At 39.7% G+C, this 22,856-nt stretch overlaps 3 protein-coding genes and 2 pseudogenes across 9 annotated transcripts; 1 reads left to right on the top strand and 4 right to left on the bottom strand.

Moving 5' to 3' along the window:
- Positions 1 to 5,482: 5,482 nt before the first annotated feature.
- LOC125478129 (glutenin, high molecular weight subunit DX5-like) lies at positions 5,483 to 5,999 on the bottom strand. The gene is made up of 2 exons (XM_048585915.1): positions 5,576 to 5,999; positions 5,483 to 5,490 (listed from the first exon to the last, which is right to left on the bottom strand). Exons 1-2 carry the CDS (start codon positions 5,997 to 5,999, stop codon positions 5,483 to 5,485), a joined length of 432 nt encoding a protein of 143 aa, XP_048441872.1.
- An 81-nt stretch (positions 6,000 to 6,080) lies between these two features.
- LOC125478128 lies at positions 6,081 to 6,818 on the bottom strand. The gene has a single exon (XM_048585914.1). It carries the CDS (start codon positions 6,816 to 6,818, stop codon positions 6,081 to 6,083), a length of 738 nt encoding a protein of 245 aa, XP_048441871.1.
- A 6,092-nt stretch (positions 6,819 to 12,910) lies between these two features.
- Positions 12,911 to 15,984, top strand: LOC125478043 (annotated as a pseudogene).
- A 520-nt stretch (positions 15,985 to 16,504) lies between these two features.
- LOC125478147 lies at positions 16,505 to 16,623 on the bottom strand (annotated as a pseudogene).
- A 120-nt stretch (positions 16,624 to 16,743) lies between these two features.
- On the bottom strand, positions 16,744 to 20,577 carry LOC125478038 (E3 ubiquitin-protein ligase CCNB1IP1 homolog). 7 transcript variants are annotated; one of them, XM_048585744.1, is made up of 10 exons: positions 20,320 to 20,577; positions 20,081 to 20,222; positions 19,016 to 19,123; positions 18,830 to 18,902; positions 18,362 to 18,407; positions 18,215 to 18,245; positions 17,796 to 18,051; positions 17,536 to 17,702; positions 17,017 to 17,284; positions 16,744 to 16,943 (listed from the first exon to the last, which is right to left on the bottom strand). In XM_048585744.1, the coding sequence occupies exons 3-10, from the start codon at positions 19,083 to 19,085 to the stop codon at positions 16,937 to 16,939; spliced, it is 918 nt and encodes a 305-aa protein (XP_048441701.1). In that variant the 5' UTR covers positions 19,086 to 19,123; positions 20,081 to 20,222; positions 20,320 to 20,577; the 3' UTR covers positions 16,744 to 16,936. The 7 variants fall into 7 exon arrangements, with proteins under 7 accessions (XP_048441701.1, XP_048441706.1, XP_048441702.1 ...); XM_048585749.1 differs by having other exon boundaries at positions 17,017 to 17,254; XM_048585745.1 differs by having other exon boundaries at positions 20,081 to 20,219.
- Positions 20,578 to 22,856: the final 2,279 nt, after the last annotated feature.

Here is a 22,856-nt window from a genome sequence, read left to right as displayed (position 1 = left end):
AAGACTACAGCAGTCCAAAGAGAAAAGTACGACAATAATACACCCAAAGGTGACCCTACATTGGTGAGTATCTGTCAGAAATGCTGGGACGCCCTCTGGGAAGACCACCGCAACCGCTAAACAACTAGAACCTGGAGGGGCGCAAAACAAAAGCGTGAGTGGGCAAAAACAAAGTTCTTTGAAAACTCTTTAACAAAACACATTCTAACCCCTCGCCGTAAAACCTGTATACATCCCAGAAAGTGAACGTATATACATATGTATAGATATGCCAATCATGCTCCAAGATATGCCATTCATGCTCGAGAATATGTCACATCGGAATTCATCATAAATATAAATGCTCAAGCATAACTCTCGTCAATAACATCTAATCTAGCAGCCGGGAGTCACCTAACGTGACCTGTACGGCGGCCTATAGAGCTCCAATCTCAACTCACTAACCAAATATGCACACGAGTCGGAACCACCTAATGTGGTCTGTACGACAGGCTTGGTGTAATATATATACGCTCTAGTGCTACGATCACGTGAAGCTGTGCGATGAATCGCGGGTCACCTACGAGTCGGAACCACCTAATGTGGTCTGTACGACAGGCTGTGCACCTAACCTGGATCCAAGCTGAGCGTGTGGTGCGGGAGGTGAACATACACGTGAAGGCTATGCCCTGGCCACGGGCGGGGGCACTAACACCGGGGTGCAGATAATGAGCTCTCTAAGCATTTCAAACTACAATCGCATAACAACATAAAACCACTTACCTGGCACTTACCTGTGCGTCCACAGCACCAAATACAAATATATAAACGTATGCCGTTACGAATGTATGTGATGATGCAAAAGCGATAATAATAAAGTGCATGGCATAAATCAATTAATTCTTTTTATTCTATTTCTGGGAATTTAAAGTATATAGGTATATACGGAAAACAAAAGCCCACTCACTGATAATTGGAAGGGTCGTAGCCCCCCTGCCTCGAGTGAATACGCTCGTCCTCGGAGTACGTATCACCTATACGCGAAAAAGCTACGAAAACGTTAATTTAAACGCACATAACCAATTCCTTGTAATAATTTCTCATACATTGCTCAAAATGGACAAATGAATATACCAATGTGATCTACACAACCTCAGGATCACACCCATATTTTTAAAATAATTTTTGGACCACGCACGCGCCCCCACGCGCGGTCACGTGCCAGTCACACTGACGGTGTCAACAGACGTCGTCAGGAATATTCCGTCAAACTGACGGAATATTCCGTCAAATCTAACCTGATACCGTCACTGCCGTTAGGAATATTCCGTCAAACTTGACGGAATATTCCCCTTTCTTCTCCGGCGAGACGCCGGCGCCGGCGACGGCGCCGGAAAACTGGGTAAACTTCAAACTCAGTTTTCTCACTCATTTCTCAACCATTTTTCACGATCTTTATATCAAAATGAAGCTTAGGACTAGTAGAATCACGTTAGACTAGTTTAAAGACCTAAAAACCAAGGAATTATACCTGTCCACACAATCTAAAATCGGCCAACTTTGAACCTTGCTTTCCCGACGTCCAAATTCACCCAACGAAGCATTCCCAAGTTCCTTGAGACCTCAAGAACACAACTACAAGCTTAGAAAGTTCAAAAACATGCTAGATTAGAATTGCATGAACAGTGCATGAATCGGAGCTCGTCGAAACGACGTGAAAACGTAAGAATTCTCACCTGGAATTGGTATAGTTGTGCTCCGCACAACCTCACGAGTTCAATGGTATAGTTTGTTTCTGGATTGATGAAGGTTTGAGTATGTTTGTATGTGTGTCCGTGTGTGTTGAAGAGAGAAGAAGAAGATGAAGAAATGGTAGAGGACTCGGGGAGAGAGAAGAGAGACAGAGAGACAGAAAAGAGACAGGGAAGAGGGAATCAGGGAAAGGTAGAGGGAAAAGAGAAAATGACAGGTGTGTGTGTGTGTCTCACACATTTCCACACTACCCGAAACTACACTAAACGAAAATTTAACGAACTAGGGGTAAAAAGGTAATTTCACACGTACGTTTTATTGTTTCCGGGACGGGATGTCACAACCTACCCACCTTAATAGAATTTCGTCCCGAAATTTAAAACAACCACATAAGACCCCTAGTGGTCAAAGAACAATCTAGGATACCTATCCCTCATCCGATCTTCTGTCTCCCATGTAGCTTCTTCTACTGAATGATTCTTCCACAAGACTTTCACTAAGTTCACCGTCTTGTTCCTCAGAACCTTCTCTTTCCAGTCTAAGATCGTTAATGGTTCCTCGTCATACGTCAAGTCTAGATTAATCTCCAACGGTTGAGGAGGTATCACATGCGACGGATCAGCAACATAGTGTCGGAGCATGGACACGTGAAAAACATTGTGCACTCTAGCCAGCTCTGGAGGCAACTCCAATCTGTAAGCCACCTCACCAACTCGTTCTGTGACCATGTATGGTCCGATATACCTGGGACTCAACTTCCCTTTCTTTCCAAACCGTACAACACCTCTCCATGGTGAAAGTTTCAGAAATACCCAATCTCCGACCTCATATATTCTGTCCGTAGCATGTCGATCTGCTAAACTTTTCTGCCTGTCTTGAGCTACTTTCAGGTTTGACCTAATTACCTGAATATTCTGAGTAGTCTCCTCGACAATCTCCGGACCTACTAGAACTCTTTCTCCCACTTCTGACCAACACAATGGTGTGCGGCAAGCTTTGCCATACAAAGCCTCAAATGGCGCCATGCCAATGCTCGAATGGAAACTGTTGTTGTAAGCAAATTCCATCAAATCTAACCGTTGGTGCCAAGCATTACTGAACTCTAGCACCGAAGCTCGCAGCATATCTTCCAAGGTCTGAATAGTTCTTTCTGACTGTCTGTCTGTCTGTGGATGATATGCCGTACTGTAAAGTAGTCTCGTACCCAAAGCTTCCTGAAAAGCTACCCAAAACTTCGATGTAAACCGTGGGTCACGATCCGAGACAATACTCACAGGGACACCATGATACTTCACAACCTTCGAGATGAACAACTCCGCTAACCGGCTCAAAGAATACTTCTCTCTCACTGGAATAAAATGTGCTGACTTAGTGAGCGGATCAACGATCACCCAAATGCCGTCAAAGCCATTATGTGTACGCGGGAGCTTATAAACGAAATCCATAGTGATATTTTCCCATTTCCACTCCGGAACGGGAAGCGGCTGCATCAGCCCAAACGGCTTCTTTCTTTCTGCTTTAACCTGCTGACAAACAGCACACTTGCTTACATACTCAGCTATCTCCCTTTTCATACCCGGCCAATAATAAAATGGTCGAATGGTATGATACATTTTAGTAGCTCCTGGATGCATGGCGTAAGCTGAGATATGTGCTTCATCGAGAATTTCCTTCTTCAATTCTCCAATATTAGGCACGAACATCCTACCCTCTAACATTAACATGCCATCAGACGCACGCACTCTGAGGTCTCTCCTCCTTCCTTGTTCTCGAGATTGGATTAGTTCTTGAGTCTCCCGATCAGCTGTCTGAGCTTCAAGCACTCGATCAACAAGAATTGGTCTAACTTGAAAATTAGCAAGTAATGCTACCTCTCGATCTTCTGCTTCTAACCTTACTCCGGTAGCACGCAAATCCACCAAAAGAGGAACATGACTCGCATATAACGCGTTAATGCGACCCTGTGACTTCCTGCTAAGTGCATCAGCCACTACGTTCGCACGACCAGGGTGGTAGTCAATCGTGCAATCGTAATCGCTGAGCAACTCCAACCACCTCCGTTGACGAAGATTAAGTTCCTTCTAAGTAAAGAGATATTGAAGACTCTTGTGATCTGTGAAGATCCTACACTTCTCCCCATAAAGGTAGTGTCTCCATAACTTTAATGCAAAAATGATAGCAGCCAACTCCAAATCATGTGTAGGGTAATTTAATTCATGGGGTTTCAATTGCCGCGAAGCATAAGCAATCACCCTACCATGCTGCATCAATACACATCCCAGACCATTCAAGGAAGCATCACTATAAACCTCAAATTCACCATTATCATCCGGGAGTGCCAAAACAGGTGCATGAGTGAGACAATGCTTCAACTGCTGGAAACTCTGGTCACACTTATCATCCCACTCAAATTTAACTTCCTTCCTCGTTAACCTCGTCAGTGGCAAGGCAATCACCGAAAAATCCTTAACGAATCTTCGATAATACCCGGCCAAACCAAGGAAACTTCTCACCTCAGTGACTGTTCGTGGTTGTTCCCAACTCTCAACGGCTGCAATCTTTTGAGGGTCAACCAAAATACCTTGAGCAGAAATGATGTGCCCCAAAAATGCAACTTGATCTAACCAAAATTGGCACTTGCTAAACTTAGCATACAATTGATGTTCCCTCAATCTTTTCAACACTAAAGTAAGATGTCGAACATGCTCCGCTGTGGACTTAGAATACACCAAAATATCGTCAATGAAAACAATAACGAATCTATCCAAGTAAGGCTGGAATACTCGGTTCATTAAATCCATAAAAGCTGCTGGTGCATTCGTCAACCCGAACGGCATAACCAGAAATTCGTAATGGCCATAACGAGTCCTGAACGCCGTCTTAGGAACATCATCTCTACTGATCTTCAGCTGATAGTACCCAGACCTCAAGTCTATCTTAGAGAATACACTGGCACCTCGAAGTTGATCAAACAAATCATCGATACGAGGCAATGGATAACGGTTTTTAATCGTCATCCGATTCAATTGTCTGTAATCAATACACAGCCTCAAAGTTCCGTCTTTCTTTCTCACAAACAACACTAGAGCGCCCCAAGGCGAAATACTAGGTTGAATAAATCCCTTATCTACTAATTCCTGCAACTGCACTTTTAATTCCCTTAACTCTGCAGGAGCCATACGATAAGGAGTCAAAGAGATAGGATTAGTACCTGGAAGCAACTCAATAATGAACTCCACATCTCGATCTGGGGGTAAACCAGGTAAATCCTCGGGAAAAACATCGGGGAAATGTTTGACCACTCTCACATCCTCAATTCGGCTCGGAACGGCCTCATCTAACACCACATGAGCTAAATACCCATGACAACCTTTCGACAACAACTTTTTCGCTCGTAAAGCCGAAATAACACCATGTCTTACCCCACTCTGCTCACCCACAAACGTAACCACAGGTAGTCCAGGACGACGAAACGTAACGACTTTCCCGTAGCAGTCAATATTGGCACGATTGGGGTGCAACCAATCCGCGCCCAAGATCACATCAAAGTCAACAATATCTAACGGGATAAGATCAGCTGGCATAACAACACACTCTACTATCACTGGACAACCTGGGTACATACAATCTACCATACATCTTTCTCCTCTAGGCATAGCAAACTCTAAATCAAACCCTAAAGGTGTGGGGCGAGGTTGTGTCACTTGAGCAAATGTATGAGAAATAACGGAGTGCGTAGCTCCGCAATCAATTAAGACTCTAGCAAAATAACCAAGAATGTTTAACGTACCCATTATTAGATCCGGGTTGTTCTGAGCATCCTGCAGGGAAATATTGTGAATACGCCCTTGACCCTGCTGTCGTCCACCGCGACCTCTGCTCGCTTGAACACCGCGGCCTTGAGCTCCACGCCCCTGACTGGGCTGACCCAACTGTCTTGAAGACCCTGCACTACTAGTGGCAACCTCACCTTGCTGATATTGTCCTCCTTGGTACCATTGAGAACCACTTGCTGGGACCGGAGGATACGGCATGTAATTACCAGGGTACGGGGGATAACCACCTTGTGAATACGGGTTTTGGGGATACTGATGTTGTCCCGGAGCATAGGGAACAGCATCACCCTGGTAGTGGTAGGCACCACCTCTACCTGCCTGACCATAACCACTCGAACCTTGAATTTGCAGCATTGGTGCAGGTCGTGGCATAAAGGTCTGCTGCGGCCTCTGCTGCTGACCCTGGGGACAATTCACAGCTCTATGTCCCATATGTCTACACGTGAAACACCCCCTGTTGCCATACCTACACTCGCCGAAATGTTGGGTATTACACCTATAGCAAAATTGGGCTTAACCTCGGCCACCATTACCTTGTCTCTGGCCTCGAGCTCTTCCAGCAAACCTATTTCCTCGTCCTTGTCCAGAGGCACTGAAACTACCACTAGACGAACTCGAACTAGCACCACCCTTCTTAAAGTTCTGAGTCTGACGAGGCCCAAGCGATGTTTGACCTTTTCCCTTGTCTTCTATCTTCTGTTTACCATCATTTCTTTCTTCATCACTATCGCTCGACATATTCTCAGAGTCCTCAATCCTCAACAGTATCTCATAGAATTCCTGGTAGGACTCACAGGGTGTAGTGGTCGCCATCGAATGCCACCTCTTCTTAGTACCCCCACGGAAAAGACGAAGCATTTCGGCTGGATTACTATTAATATCAGGATGATAACGGGACAGATCAGTGAACTTGCGATAGTATTCATTAGCCGTCATCTTCCGTTGTTTCAGATCAGTGAACTCCTGCTTCTTGCGATCAATGTACTCTGGAGGTACAAACCTCCTCTTGAATAACCTAGTGAAAACATTCCAGTCGATCCTCTCGGCTGGGGTTAAACTACGAAGCTCATGCTCCCACCAAGATGCAGATTCCGTACCCAGAAACCATGAGGTCGTCTCAACCCATCTCTCAACAGGAAGGTTCCCCTGATTGTGCAATACTCGGAAAGTCTTCTCAATATGTTCCAACCAACGTTCGGCTCCCTCGGGTCCTTCATGACCGTGGAACTTATCCAATTTCAGATTGTACATAGTTTCCAGAGGAGTCCTCTGGGGAAGGCGAATAGCTGACTGGATAGCGTTAGCAATAGCTTCCCCCAGCTGAGTGAGATTAGGGAAACTAGACTCATCGGAGCGACGTGGTTCCCGATGAGGCGGCATGATTCTGACAGAAGGCACCAAAACTATTAGAATACTCACATAGACACAGGACTGCCAAACCTATGCTCTGATACCAAACTGACACACCCCGACCTAGATCAGGGCGTGCTGGCCGTCACTCGAAGGTGACGTAGCCATGTGCACGTGCGGAAGCTAGATAAAGTAATGTAAAAGTACGAATAAATTAAAACCTAGCATACAAAGTATTAAGACAAGTACTAGCGTAAGTGAGACGCTAAGTTCAGAGCAAGACTACAGCAGTCCAAAGAGAAAAGTACGACAATAATACACCCGAAGGTGACCCTACATTGGTGAGTATCTGTCAGAAATGCTGGGACGCCCTCTGGGAAGACCACCGCAACCGCTAAACAACTAGAACCTGGAGGGGCGCAAAACAAAAGCGTGAGTGGGCAAAAACAAAGTTCTTTGAAAACTCTTTAACAAAACACATTCTAACCCCTCGCCGTAAAACCTGTATACATCCCAGAAAGTGAACGTATATACATATGTATAGATATGCCAATCATGCTCCAAGATATGCCATTCATGCTCGAGAATATGTCACATCGGAATTCATCATAAATATAAATGCTCAAGCATAACTCTCGTCAATAACATCTAATCTAGCAGTCGGGAGTCACCTAACGTGACCTGTACGGCGGCCTATAGAGCTCCAATCTCAACTCACTAACCAAATCTGCACACGAGTCGGAACCACCTAATGTGGTCTGTACGACAGGCTTGGTGTAATATATATACGCTCTAGTGCTACGATCACGTGAAGCTATGCGATGAATCGCGGGTCACCTACGAGTCGGAACCACCTAATGTGGTCTGTACGACAGGCTGTGCACCTAACCTGGATCCAAGCTGAGCGTGTGGTGCGGGAGGTGAACATACACGTGAAGGCTATGCCCTGGCCACGGGCGAGAGCACTAACACCGGGGTGCAGATAATGAGCTCTCTAAGCATTTCAAACTACAATCGCATAACAACATAAAACCACTTACCTGGCACTTACCTGTGCGTCCACAGCACCAAATACAAATATATAAACGTATGCCGTTACGAATGTATGTGATGATGCAAAAGCGATAATAATAAAGTGCATGGCATAAATCAATTAATTCTTTTTATTCTATTTCTGGGAATTTAAAGTATATAGGTATATACGGAAAACAAAAGCCCACTCACTGATAATTGGAAGGGTCGTAGCCCCCCTGCCTCGAGTGAATACGCTCGTCCTCGGAGTACGTATCACCTATACGCGAAAAAGCTACGAAAACGTTAATTTAAACGCACATAACCAATTCCTTGTAATAATTTCTCATACATTGCTCAAAATGGACAAATGAATATACCAATGTGATCTACACAACCTCAGGATCACACCCATATTTTTAAAATAATTTTTGGACCACGCACGCGCCTCCACGCGCGGTCACGTGCCAGTCACACTGACGGTGTCAACAGACGTCGTCAGGAATATTCCGTCAAACTGACGGAATATTCCATCAAATCTAACCTGATACCGTCACTGCCGTTAGGAATATTCCGTCAAACTTGACGGAATATTCCCCTTTCTTCTCCGGCGAGACGCCGGCGCCGGCGACGGCGCCGGAAAACTGGGTAAACTTCAAACTCAGTTTTCTCACTCATTTCTCAACCATTTTTCACGATCTTTATATCAAAATGAAGCTTAGGACTAGTAGAATCACGTTAGACTAGTTTAAAGACCTAAAAACCAAGGAATTATACCTGTCCACACAATCTAAAATCGGCCAACTTTGAACCTTGCTTTCCCGACGTCCAAATTCACCCAACGAAGCATTCCCAAGTTCCTTGAGACCTCAAGAACACAACTACAAGCTTAGAAAGTTCAAAAACATGCTAGATTAGAATTGCATGAACAGTGCATGAATCGGAGCTCGTCGAAACGACGTGAAAACGTAAGAATTCTCACCTGGAATTGGTATAGTTGTGCTCCTCACAACCTCACGAGTTCAATGGTATAGTTTGTTTCTGGATTGATGAAGGTTTGAGTATGTTTGTATGTGTGTCCGTGTGTGTTGAAGAGAGAAGAAGAAGATGAAGAAATGGTAGAGGACTCGGGGAGAGAGAAGAGAGACAGAGAGACAGAAAAGAGACAGGGAAGAGGGAATCAGGGAAAGGTAGAGGGAAAAGAGAAAATGACAGGTGTGTGTGTGTGTCTCACACATTTCCACACTACCCGAAACTACACTAAACGAAAATTTAACGAACTAGGGGTAAAAAGGTAATTTCACACGTACGTTTTATTGTTTCCGGGACGGGATGTCACACCTGAGACAACGAGAAGGAAGAAGAATAGTTGAGGAATGAGGATGAGACAAAAAACTAATTTTAAAAATTTTGTCGTTTATCTAAACTATAAATTAATAAAACTTTAGTGGTTAACTAAAATTGTGTGAAATTACTAATACAACCCTCTAATTAAAATTGAATTGAAATAAAAATTATAAGCAATTTAATAATTACATGAACACTAATTTTACTGTTTTTAACATGAACCTCACAGTCATGTAATGATAACAGCCCTCGTTGGAAATTCAATCCTCGCCACATTCCTCTCTTCTCTCTCTATCTATCTCTCTATTTTCTTTTTTCATTGTCGACGTCACAGGTCGGGGTCGGGCTTGGGTGGGATGGGTCTCAGAGGACGGGGCGTGCGGGAACAAGATCATGAGTGGTTCGAAGGAGGGGGTGGTGGATCGAATTGCTGAGGTTAGGTCGCATAGGGTGGGCTAAGTAGGTGGTGGAGGGGTGTGCGTGTGTGATGAGTGTTGGATGAGGCCACCCTTAGATGTTAGGGGTGGTTCGGTATGGGATCCCATACCGAAACCCTTGTCCCGATTCCCAAACCGAATTTTTCGGGAATCCCAAATTCAATACCAATCCCAAACCAAATTTTCGAGAATCCCAATTTTCGGGAATCCCGAAATAATTTCAGGATTTCGGGACAAATCGGGAATCCCGAAATGCTTTTGGGCTTTTGGACTAAAATTTGACATATTATGTTTTTGGGCTAAAATTTGACATATTATGCTTTTGGGCCCAAACTGTCAATTTGTTATTTCTACTAATTTGCCCACTGCCCACTGCACAAATTTGACATAGTTTCATAAATTAAGTTTCAATCTACCCACTGCCCATTTGTGCACAAAATTAAGTTTCAATAATAACAAAGTTTCAATCTGCCCACTACACATGCATCATGCCTGCAATAAAAATAAATTAGGTACCAAACCCAAAAGCAAAAATAATAGTTACAAGCCAAGGTTTTAAAATAAATAAAGTAACAAACTCAAAAGCAAAAATAATAGTTATAAGCCAAGCTGGGTGGTGATTCTGGTGAAGGAAGGCTGGTGGCACAGTGGCTACGCTTCAAGCTCTTGATGGAACGGAAGTGAAAATTGAAATAGGGGATCTGACCTAAAAACAAATGAACGGCACAGATTAAATCTAAAACAATGAATGGTTGAAATAATTCTCTTATAATTAAAAAATAATATATATATATATATATAATATTTATTTCGGTTCGGTATGGGAATACCCAAAAAATGGAGAAGCAATACCGAATCCTGTACGTACCGAAAATTTCGGTTTGGTTCGGGATGACATACTGAAAATTTCAGGAATTTTGGTTTGGGATTTTTTTGGTTTGGGATCGGGATTTTTTCGGTTTGGTTTGGGATTTTTGGGATTTTTTTCCAGCCCATGTGCTTCACTAGGCATCGTTTGACAGAGGTGATGCGGGTGGAAGGATGGGGCCTTTTATTTATTTTTTTTAAATTTTATTTAAGCTTATTAGGATTTTATAAACTAAAGAATAAATGGATACTCATAATCCAGTGAATTGAGTGACAAAAATAAAAAATTGGCACACACACATCAAGCTTAAAAAAATATGAGTATGGCAGTAGATTTGATAGAAATAGGCAAGAAGTATTCCCACCGTGAGGCCACAAAAGGGCTTTCACACTCGCATTGCGTGTACCAGTTAGCTAGTATCTAAATTACATATTAATGAAGTTTTTTTTGTCAATCAAAAGACGATGAAAATATAATTTTATTTTCTATCACAACAAAAAATTTAAAAACATAATTTTACAAAACAAATCTTACTTTTTTTTGTTTAAGTCTTACCTACAAGTGATTTTATCATCTCTCATTTTTTTTAAAATAAAAATATAAACCCTCTCTCACGACTTCCACATTCTCTCTTACTATTTTCCTCTTTCCTTTAATTTTAAAAACAAAAGTAAAAAATTTACTACTAATATAAAGAAGGAAAACGTTCATGATAATACCATAAACACCCCTCCATTCTTACAACTTTCAAAAATAACAATTTAATTAAATAAAGACAAATTAGCAGTGTTCTAAAAATCGGTCTAGGCGCTGGACGGTGACCGATCGCTCCGATTAACTGTTAATCGGTTACAAAATCAGAAAATGTATTAGGCAGACGCCTAGGTGGGATTAGACGGGTATAGGCGGAGCTATACAGGTCTAGTCAGGGCTGGGCGGAAACTAGGTCGGCCTAGGTGGGCGTATGAGAAGACGTCGAGATCTGAAAATGTTTCTGCAAAAATGATGTTGCAGGTCGAGAGGAAAAAGGTGAAGGGGTGGGGACCACCATATTAGCTTTCAATTTAAACAGACGGGTACGGTTACTTCTTTATGGTCCCACCATCTTCTCTCATTTGAATTTTGATTACACGGTCCTGGTCCAATTACTCTCTTTACCAATTTTTTATTCTTTTATTTCTTGTCCAATTACTCTCTTTACCAATTTTTTATTCTTTTATTTCTTTTAAGATCATTTACATAAAGTGGTAAACGTCTATTGTTTTATTATTCTTTTTTTTCTTTTAAGACAATTTACATTAGAATGTATTTAAATCCTAACATCACATATATTATTTTAAAAGAAAAGACATAAGATTTATATATTATATAGTAAATTTAATTAATTTATATTAAATTTACATAAATCCGTCTAGGCGCTATGCCCAGCTCGCCGTCCGACTAGCGCTTAGTGTCTTTTAGAACATTGATTTTATCATTCTTTTATTATCTTATCTATGGATTTTATACAAGTATAATTTTTCATAAGTGTCAATATGCACTTATTTACAAGATATACAAGAAATTTATCTAAATCCACCTAGGCGCCCGCCTATATCCCACCTAGCCGCTTAGGCACTAGGCACCAGCCTGCTGCCCAACTAGCGCCTAGTGTTTTTTAGAACCTTGCAAATTAGTAAAATAATGAAAAGAAAACAACTCAACGCAAAGGGAGATACAAACCATTTTTATTTACCTTTTTATTTATTTATTTATCATAAACTGTAAATTTAAAGTTTTTCATATAAAATTAATACATTAAAAATTGAACTGAAAAAGACCAAATAGTTACATAGTTTTCCAGGTAAAAGATGGCAACAAAAAGAAATTAAAAACGGAACAATTACATACTAAATAGACCCTAAAAATTGCCCACTAGACGCTATGGTCATCTTCAATGGAGAGGACCAAATGTCTAAAAACCAAAAAATGACTTAATATGTCAAAAAAACTTATCAACAATTGATGGTGAAGTCCACCAGACCATTATTTGGCCAAAGGGTCATCATGTTGACCAAATGTAGCCTCCTATTAGTCATTTTTTAGGACTCAGTTCTTTAGTTGCAATAATTGATTTAAATTCAACGACTATATTTGAAAAAAAATTCAATGATAGTTTAACTAAATTACCAATAAATTTAAAATAAATAAATTATTGAGAGGAATTACTTAGCTCATTTAATTGAAGATGCTACATGAGTATGACCTAACATTATTTATTAAAAAGTAATTTTGTAAAACTATCATTCTAACCGAGATTATATTTAGCATTTCCGGTTGGAGATGACATAACGTTCGCTCGACCAAAAACATACAGGAAAAAAAAGATCTAACAAATTGTTCGGTGAGGCCTGTTACAGTTCAGCCACATACAAGTCTAAACGGAGCTTTGGCCGGACAACCGTCACACCCTTCACATATACAGAGAGAGAGAAATGGCGTGGAGGAGACTGTTGCTGCTGTTAAAACCGTTCGACGTATACCCAGTCGCCCAGTCAGACTGTCTATCTCGCATCACCAACCCTCAGGTACTACTATGCCGCTTGTGATCCTTTCTGATTCACAGATTCAGTATCCGCTAGAACATGATCCTTCTCGTGGACCCTCATATTCGAATTGCGTGCCATGCTTGTTTTACTGGGTCGCTTGCAATTTTCAGCTTTAGCGTTCAAGCTGTTTGTTAAAATGCCAAAGTTAATAAATTTGGTTCGAAATGCCAAGAAACTTGGAAACAGAATTTGGATTTTATTATTAAGCGAAACCAATGAACTCAAGAAGTCTGTAATTCGAGTGAAAAAGTGGGATACCAAGTGATAAAGGTAAAAAAAGATTTCTACTTTTTACCAATTTTCAAGACATTGTGGTGTTAACCATATTCGTGTTGTTTTTGTCGATTTTTGTAGAGTCATGTATGAGTGTATCATGCTTGAAGATGTCGACTATGGTTGGTTCGTGTGCTTAGGGCTTGCAGAAAAACTCCACTATTTCTTTGTCCAGGATTCTTTTTTATAATGGTACTACTAGTTTCTCGGCCCGTACTTTGTATGATCATGGCTTTTACAAGCTGAACTGATGTTTGAGAAAACTGTTGGATCAAATAATTCGCTGTAGATTTGTGTGAACTGTGATTTCACGGTAAAACCCGGTAAATAAGAAAATGCCATGCCCAAAAAAGAGAGAGAAGTTTAAGAAATTTAAGGTTTAGAATTGTTTCACCATTAACTTTTAGCATTGTAATTGTACAGATATGTTAGTCAAGGACACGATATCTCTTCACTAGCAATGTCCTTGGTTGTGGGAATATGAACTTTTTTATTTCTTTCTTCATTTTTCCTGTAAATGGAGCCTCGAGTGAGGAGCAGAGAACCACGAGCTTTGCTCGTCTCATAGTGCTCCCGACATTTATTACCTTGCTGTTTCAGAAGGATGGCTTGGTTCCATCTTTTTGTGAATTTTCCAAAGGTGTAAAAATAACTCGTATCTTCTTAATTCATCATTTTATGATTTTTCCAAACCACCCTTGTAATTCATTTTCTTTTGGAGATATTACAGATACTAAATTACTTGGAGAACAGGCGAAAGGTGCACAAAGATGCAATAAACTTTTGTCAGAATATTTTGCGCCAGAAGCCTGTTGAGTGGAAACCTATAGTACGTAGCAATCTATCAGAGCCTATCCGTGATGTGGACCTTGTTGTTACAGTTGGAGGTGATGGCACTCTATTACAAGGTAGCCATTTCATTGATGACTCGGTTCCAGTTGTAGGAGTGAATTCTGACCCCACACAACCTGAAGAGGTTAGTCTCTTTATTTGGCTAAGCCATAGAGATTCATTCTTTATATTGGCGTATTAGTCCACTGAGTTTCACTTAACCATGGCTTGTAATCAGTTTATCCTTCTTTTCTTTTTGCCTGGTTATGACTCGGTTAGGTGGAGAAGCTCAGGAATGAGTTTGAGCTAATAGAAGCACAGGCTATCTTTGCGGTGCAATGAATTTGACATAATGATGATCGGCGACTAGTGACTAGTTTCACTCCACTATGCTAGGGTGTCTTTAAGATCAGTCAGGACAAGAAGGAGAGAAAACATTTAACATTAACTAAGACGTTGACGTTGACGTTCATCTTTAATGTAAGTTTTATGCTGTGCTTAACCTTTTAGTTGTAAGGAAATATTTGATCAAAGTGGTCCTGTTCTAAAGTAGAGTACTTAATGAAATCTATTTGCCTGCCAAAGACCTGCTATGGTGTTAAGGGCTTCTAGAGTTGGCCCCATAGAAATACTTTTCATTAAGTGCGGTTGATTGGTTGTAGGCAAGCCCACTCACTTAGAAGTTAGGCTTAGTTAAGTAACTTTTGTATTTTCAACTTCTTGTGGAGTTGTTCTGCACAACCTAAATGTGATTTTATTATACGTTTTGGAGATATGGAATGAAGGATTTGTAGAAAAATCAGTGATTTCCAGTGCAGAGTAGCAATTCTTTTGAAGTATCATAAACTTTGAAGATTTGCTTTTCTTTTCTTAGGTACTGGACAACATCCTCGAGAGTCAAGCTAATCCGTCCAAATTGACAAGGATATCAATACGTGTAAACTCAGAAGTGCTTCCAACTTATGCTCTTAATGATATTTTAATCTCACATCCATGTCCGGCAGCACTATCGCGATTGTCATTCAAGTAAGGTTCCTCCGTGGTCTCATAGTTGTATGCTCAACTTATTTCTGTTGTTAACATGTATCTAACTTTATTTTTTAATTCGACAACTTCCCTCCCCGCCTACAAGCAGAATTAAAAAGGATGACCAGCCACGTCCCCTGCTGGTGCATTCTCGATCAAGTGGTCTCAGAGTTTCAACAGCTGCTGGATCAACTGCTGCAATGCTCTCAGCAGGCAGATTTCCGATGCCCATCTTATCTCAGCATCTCCAGTATATCGTAAGAGAGCCCATTTCGCCAGGTAATGCCTCGAGCTTAATGCACGGATTAATCAAATCTCATCAGTCCATGGAAGCTACGTGGTTGTCTAAAGAGGGGGTCATATACATTGACGGTTCTCATGTTTGCTATTCTATACAGGATGGCGATGCCATAGAGATATCTTCCAATGCCCCAATTTTGAAGGTTTTCTTACCTCACCATTTACAGAACATTAGTGAAGAAACATGAGGAGGGATGTCGAGATAGAAATAATTTTTTGTAGATACGAGCTGTGCATATCACCGGAACTTATGTAAACATGTGTTCAGGTTGTAGGGTTTTGATTCTTTGATTTCCCGTAGAAATCTACTAAGAAAAAGGTCTATGATTGCCGATCTCTTGTATGTCTGCACCTACCAATTAATGACAATTCTATGTTCGTTGTAATCACGGAAAAGCAGAAAACGAAATAAAAAAACATTGAATCATATGGCACCTTGGAGTAATGCTAGGGAAATTAAATTCACAGACTAATTTTGCAACTAAATGATATGTCACCAATAAGAAATGAGCACGTTTATCAACATTTAAGTAATAATTCAATCATCAACTTCCATGTCATTTAGTTTACAAAATTTAGTCTATAAATTTAGTCTCTCTAACATTACTCAGCATCTTCGTTATCCTTGCATCACACGACACATTTTACTTGAAATGGTACTGGAAATATTCGGAACCCCGACTCCCCCTGCGTTTACTAGCATGCGAGTAACATTCTCCATTCCAAGTAAATAAATGTGCCACTCGTTACTAGTTATATCTGCTTAAGTGAAGCAGAGAGAGCAGGGAGCGTTAGAGGCGAATCAACTTCCGGGGTGTAACGACCATGCCTATAACCATGTCATCGGAAGCTGCTTCACCCAAAAACAACAACTAAGCCTTTTCCCACTAGGTGGGGTCAGCTGTGAGGATGCAACACAAGGACTTTCCAAGAGGTCATCCATCCTAGTATTACTCTCACCCAAACTCGCTTAAGTTTGGAGTTCTAATGGGATCCGATGCATGTGAATTGGTATGATTGCATCCCAAGGATTCGACGTAAGATAGAAGTGCCAGTTGTTGACTACCTGACGCCCTTCCCCTCCTCCTTTATCCGGGCTTGGGACCAGCAATGTAAGATAAATTTACACAAGCGGAGTTTGCTTCACCCAAAAACGAAAATATTTACAGTAAATGATGTTTCAATTGATGCATTTTTCTGTTACAGCATATGATTGGTTTTTAATAAGGTCTGCAAAAATTTTCTCTTTTTCTCAGAGAAAAAAAGAAAGGAAAATTACAGTCGCTGTAAACATAGCCAGCATGACTTTCAGCGAACAGCGAGCACTCAACTTCGAGCCTAGAACCTGAAAAACCAGGTCGTGAAAATTCAGGAATGAATAGCTACGTAAACTTGGCAGAATGTTTATTACAACTTACGTGAACATCTGGGGACGGCGGGAGAACTGAGGCCTCTTTATTGGGGAGAGTATCATGTTTCTTAGAGTCATTGAGGGGTTGCTCGCTCCGTTTCCAAACATAGTGTGAGCACCAGCCCTTCTGTTCCCAGCATCAACTGGAATAGCAGCTTGTTTTGCTTGTGATTCAAGCGTGATGTCAAAAGGTGCCCCGGAGTTTGAACTATTCTGTCTTGCTGGCCATATATCCTCCTTCGGCCCTGGCGTTTCAGGAGTGATAACCGGCCAATCTGCTAGAAATAAGTCAACTGGTTTTGGAAATATTTGAGCCAAAATTTTAAAAAAAAAAATGAAGTTGTCATGTTCAGATCAGTCACGTTATAGCATCAAACGTCCAGAATTTAGGGGGGTTATTAAAGTTAACATGGATTTTATTTACTTCTCTATAATTTATTTCTGGTATTTCATAGAAACTATCGCTGTGTAGAGTCAATTAGTTGATGCATACAGTATTTCTGCAGCTTAAAAGGAAAAGAGTTACCTTTTCTAACAGCTTCTCTGTTATCCATCATAATGTTAGCTTGGTTTGAGAAAATATCGGGTTCGTTTCTTGAAAAGAAATTGGTCGAAGGTTGGATGGCAGATCGTTTAACTGACTCGTACTCACTCCTCAATTGATCATACATTTCATCTAATTTCCTCTTCTGTCTGGTACATGAATAGACAAAGTCATTATACGAGCGCCCCAGTCACGGGACTATATGCTTCAGGAATTAGTATCAGTAGGTATGGAAACAAGACCTGGATTTCTCTGAAAACTTTTCCTGCAGCTCCTGCTTATCCTTGGACAAGCTCTCAATTTCTTGTTCCATCATTTGGCACCTCTTTGCCATTTTCTGGCATGCGGCATGCAGCTGTTCCATTTTCTCACCAAACTTCTCTTGCATTGCTTCAAATTTCTGCCGATACTGAGCTTGTATTCTGTTCATCTTGCACTGCATTTCCAATTCCCTTTGGCCAATGTAGAACATGACACTTTTGTGTGCACTCTTCATTACTAGGAATACTGTCAAGGGAAAGATGTCCTGTCCATTGTCCCTTTACAAAACATTGAATACAATACGATAAAAACCTAATCAAGTTCCGTCATTCCCTCATAAGAAATGCACCAATCACCGTATCAGATTATTCAATTGCAGAAAAAAAATAGAAAAGGATACATATCTGTGGAGACACTCCAATCATGGCCATCTGAAACAGAATATGTTGCGAGCATTATCAAAAGGATACAGAAGCTACAAACACAAAAGGAAAAGTAATATAAGGTATGAAGGCAAGCTAGGTCTAGTCAGTGATTGCTTGCTTACACTTATCCATTCATCATTTGGATTGATATCAAAAGCCTTCATATGACTGCGAAGAGGAAAGCATAAATGAGATGGGCAAAATGAAAATAAGGCAACTGCTATATGTACGTAGGAAATAAGTTTGCCAGTGTTTCTATTCCAAACGCTATGTTTTATTGGTGGCGAACTGTCATATTATAGCTTGAATTTTCGGTTCTGTCAAGAATTGTTCAAACTAGTTGCTGCATGAAAAATGATTCTGCAGCAACCATTGATACCAGAAACAGACTAAATTTCGTTTTCAGCAGTTATTCCATACTGATACAACGCATATAGTTACACTCTCATATTACTTACTAAAAAAGAAAGGATGACACCGTCTCATTTATGTTCATGTATGCTCAGTGCACCTTCACACTTAATTGAAAGGCTTGAAGAATACAGATTCCCAGAAAATGCTAACATTCTAAGATCAAAAGAGTGTCTTACCTCTTAGAGAGCACTTGATCACAAACTGGACACGCTCCATCATTGCCAAGGATCTTGCCCGCATCCTCTGTGCCTTTTCACACTGTTAAGGAAATTCATATTTTTGTATATACCAACAACCCTATCTCCACAAGAAAGTTAAATTTATACAAACGTCAAGGAAAAATTTTCCTCTCCACAGGATACACAAAAGGTGGCCACAGGTGGTAGAAACGGCTCGCCCTTCCAGTTCTCGCCAACACGCATTGCATCTCATTTCAACCTTTGAAGACAATCTCTAATGCACTGGCATATCTGGGGCATATAAAACATGGTAATCAACAACACTTATCTTGACCGGTTTATATGCTTTCTGTCATGGGTTTCAATTCAAATGAAAAACCAGGAAGGATAAAAAATTTCCAATTTAAAGGAGAGACAAGAACGCATTGAAATCATGCTGTGACTTGGAAATACTCACAAAACACCATCCTGCAAGTGATTTGACATGAAAGCAACTTACCGGTCTATTCATAATTTGACATAAAGGCCGCATGATGGTTTCAAAATTCAGAGACAGTTTTTACAACTCGCAACTGGGAATTCAAAATCAATTTAGCGTAAGACAATCTTTCCAACAATGCAGCAATAAGTTTTGAAATCTTAACTAGATAACTTTGATGCTCAAACAAGTAAGAGGAAATTTTCTTTTGCAGGACATCTCATACTTTGATTATTATAGTTTAACGACGGACAAAATTGGTTCTAAACTCAGATGACACGACTTATCAGAATTCGAGCAAAGAAAATTTTACCTGTAACTTGTTCCAACTAAGCATGTATTTAACAAATTACATGATCAGTTCTTTCCACAACTATGAATTCCATATTTATTCTCGTGCACTATATACTATCCTGTCTAAGTGTGTAGGATAAAAAGAGCTTACGGATATGTTCTGTGCCTCGTCTTGTGCACTTGAAAACACCCTTGGTTTCTATGTTGCTCTAGTTAGGGTATTGTGCTCCTATACTCAAATCACTTAGTGATATCATTTTAATTAATAATCTGTCCAACTGACATATTTTCACATAAATTACATCTTTTTATTCATCGAAACGGCAAAGGAAATAACTTCATGTTCACTGACAATATGATTTCGATTTCCTCATCAATAAATAACCAACGCAAACTCCTTTGATTTTTAACATTTTCTCAGCAACCAAACAGTGAAAAGAGAGTTGTTAAACTTTTACTCCCACAGAGAATCATACCTGAACGTTAGCCCAAATTCTGCTCCAAAGCTTTGATTCCGTTGACTTCAGAACAAAACCTTCAGCTATCAAACTACAGACCGTCCGACTGTGATCTTCCGCTCGTCCAACTCGGCCGTCTATCCGATTCGTACGAAATCTTCTTAAAACGCCAAAAAGTAAAACGAAATCGAGAATTACAGATGATAGATAGGCGATGCAATATGAAATACGAGTTGTAATACTTTACAGAGATATACCGCAAAAGTTGAAAATTTCTTTGTTCTTTTTTGTCTCTACCAATCGGAAAGACGAAGTTACAGCTATTCGAAAAGGACGCGGGAGAGAAGTGAAGAGAAACCCTAGCGGTTTGGGAACGGATTTGGCGGGAAATGTTCTTGCTGCTGGGAAGACTGGTGCACGTACGGCTTCTGATTCGAATTAGAAATGGCGGGGACAATGTGCTCCGCTGAGCTTTCTTTGTGAAAACGAGACGCTCTCTGAATTTAAATTCCAAAAAAAAAAAAAAAACAAAAAAAAAAAAAAAAAAACCGTCGAGATATGACATTCGGGTCGGGTTAATATGAATGTGCAACAATGGGCTGACTCGAGCCCAAACTCTGAACACTGTCTAAGCCCAGCACCGAACTTTAGTTCGGCAGACCCAACCGAATATATCCCTCACGCCTGCCAAGACGATGGATCATGATCGTGTTGTAGCCTCTACCCGCATCATAGAACTAACTGAGTTGCATGATCACGATTTGATTCCGTTCCATCACTCATTAATTAGTTTACTTCTTCAAATTTCTATAAAAACTAAAGAGTTGTTTGGTATTTCATTTTTAATTTTTAATTTGTGTAATCAAACATAAAAACATTTCACATTTAAAGCGTACCAATATGATATTTAGACAGAGCTAAATTTCAAAGGTATTAAATCTGAGCCTCATTTTTTTTACTTCCATTTCAAGTAAGTGAACATTTCCCAACGATAAGTTCAAAATTTCAAATCAATCTTTTTGAATGCACCATGACTTATAAGTCTTAAACAACCCATATACAAGGAGCTCAACAAATGTCCTAAAACCCTTGGAAGAAGGCAACAAGTCACCTTATTATGCAAGAATGACTTATATAAAATATGTGTGTCGTCATGTAGGGTTCATGTTTATTAATGAAAAGCATATTTAAGTTTTTTTTCATATAATATTGCATTATTATACAAAATAACACATAACAATATACATATTTCATGTAAGTTGTCCATCAGACGTCTAAGTAATGGTAAGAAGACCGAACTATGCCTCTACTGTACTCCAGCTTGATAGTATTCATTGCCTGTCCAGGATTTGAACCTTGTGATTTAACGACGTGACGATTTGATTCCGCATACCCAACCGAATATATCCCTCACCGTTTAGAATTAAATTCTTGCCAAGACGATGGATCATGATCGTGTTGTAGCCTCTACCCGCATCATAGAACTAACCGAGTTGCATGATCACGATTTGATTCCGTTCCATCACTCATTAATTAGTTTACTTCTTCAAATTTCAATAAAAACTAAAGAGTTGTTTGGTATTTTGTTTTTAATTTTTAATTTGTATAGTCAAACGTAAAAATATTTCACACTTAAGATATATCAATATGATAATTAGGCACAGCTAAATTTCAAAGATATTAAATCTGAGCCTCATTTTTTTGGGGTTTTTAAACATTAGTCCTTCCAAAAGATTAAAATTAAAAAAAAAAAAACCAGTGCTAGATTACATATTCAATTTAATCCCTTGAAGTGTACTTTTATCAAAATTTATATTCAATTTTTGTTATTTAATGTGCATTTTTGTTTAATCTCTCCATATTAAATTTTTATTTTATTAATATGCACATATTTAGTTCTTTAATTATAAATGAACATAAATGAGAAAATATTAAAAGAAATTTGTGATACAAAATATATAAATACATGATTGTACTGTGCCGAAATATATATAATTGACTTTTTTGTACCTACATGATTGTACCGAAATATATTATAATAAACCTAAATATATGTAATGAAATGTATTATATTGAATTAATGTACCTAAATATCAATACCGAAATGTATATACCGAAATGTATGTACCGAAATATAGTACCGAAATGTACGTACCGAAATATATGTACTGAAATGTATGTACCGATTAATGTAACAAAATGTCAATACCGAAATGTATGTACTGAAATGTACGTACCGAAATATAGTACCGAAATATATGTACTGAAATGTATGTACCGATTAATGTAACAAAATGTCAATACCGAAATGTATGTACCAAAATGTACGTACCAAAATATATGTATCGAAATATAGTATATTGAATTAATGTATCTAAAAGTCAATACTCAAATGAGAGGTATTAGGTTCGAATCTTGTGAATAGTGAATTTGATACCAAATTAAGTTGTCTATTGTGTGGCTTAGCCGAACCCCCTTCGTCTTAGTGTAAAATATATCGTTGTATTAAAAAAAAAAAAAACTCAAATATGTGTACCAAAATGTATGTACCGAAATGCATATATATGTTTGTATTGATAAATTAATGTCCATATATGTTTGTATCAATGAATATACCGAAATTGTGACATCCCACATCGCCCAAGGGAGTGATCCTTATATGTTTATTCTCATCCCTACCTAGCACGAGGCCTTTTGGGAGCTCACTGGCTTCGGGTTTCGTAGGAACTCCGAAGTTAAGCGAGAAGGGGGCTAGAGCAATCCCATGATGGATGACCTACTAGGAAGTTGCTCG

Source organism: the organism of the source record quoted next, unplaced genomic scaffold, assembly GCF_019419815.1.
Source record: "Pyrus x bretschneideri cultivar Hongxiangsu unplaced genomic scaffold, Pyrus_bretschneideri_v1 Contig23, whole genome shotgun sequence".
Taxonomy (NCBI): domain Eukaryota; kingdom Viridiplantae; phylum Streptophyta; class Magnoliopsida; order Rosales; family Rosaceae; genus Pyrus; species Pyrus x bretschneideri.
This window is presented reverse-complemented; position numbering and strand designations above follow the sequence as displayed.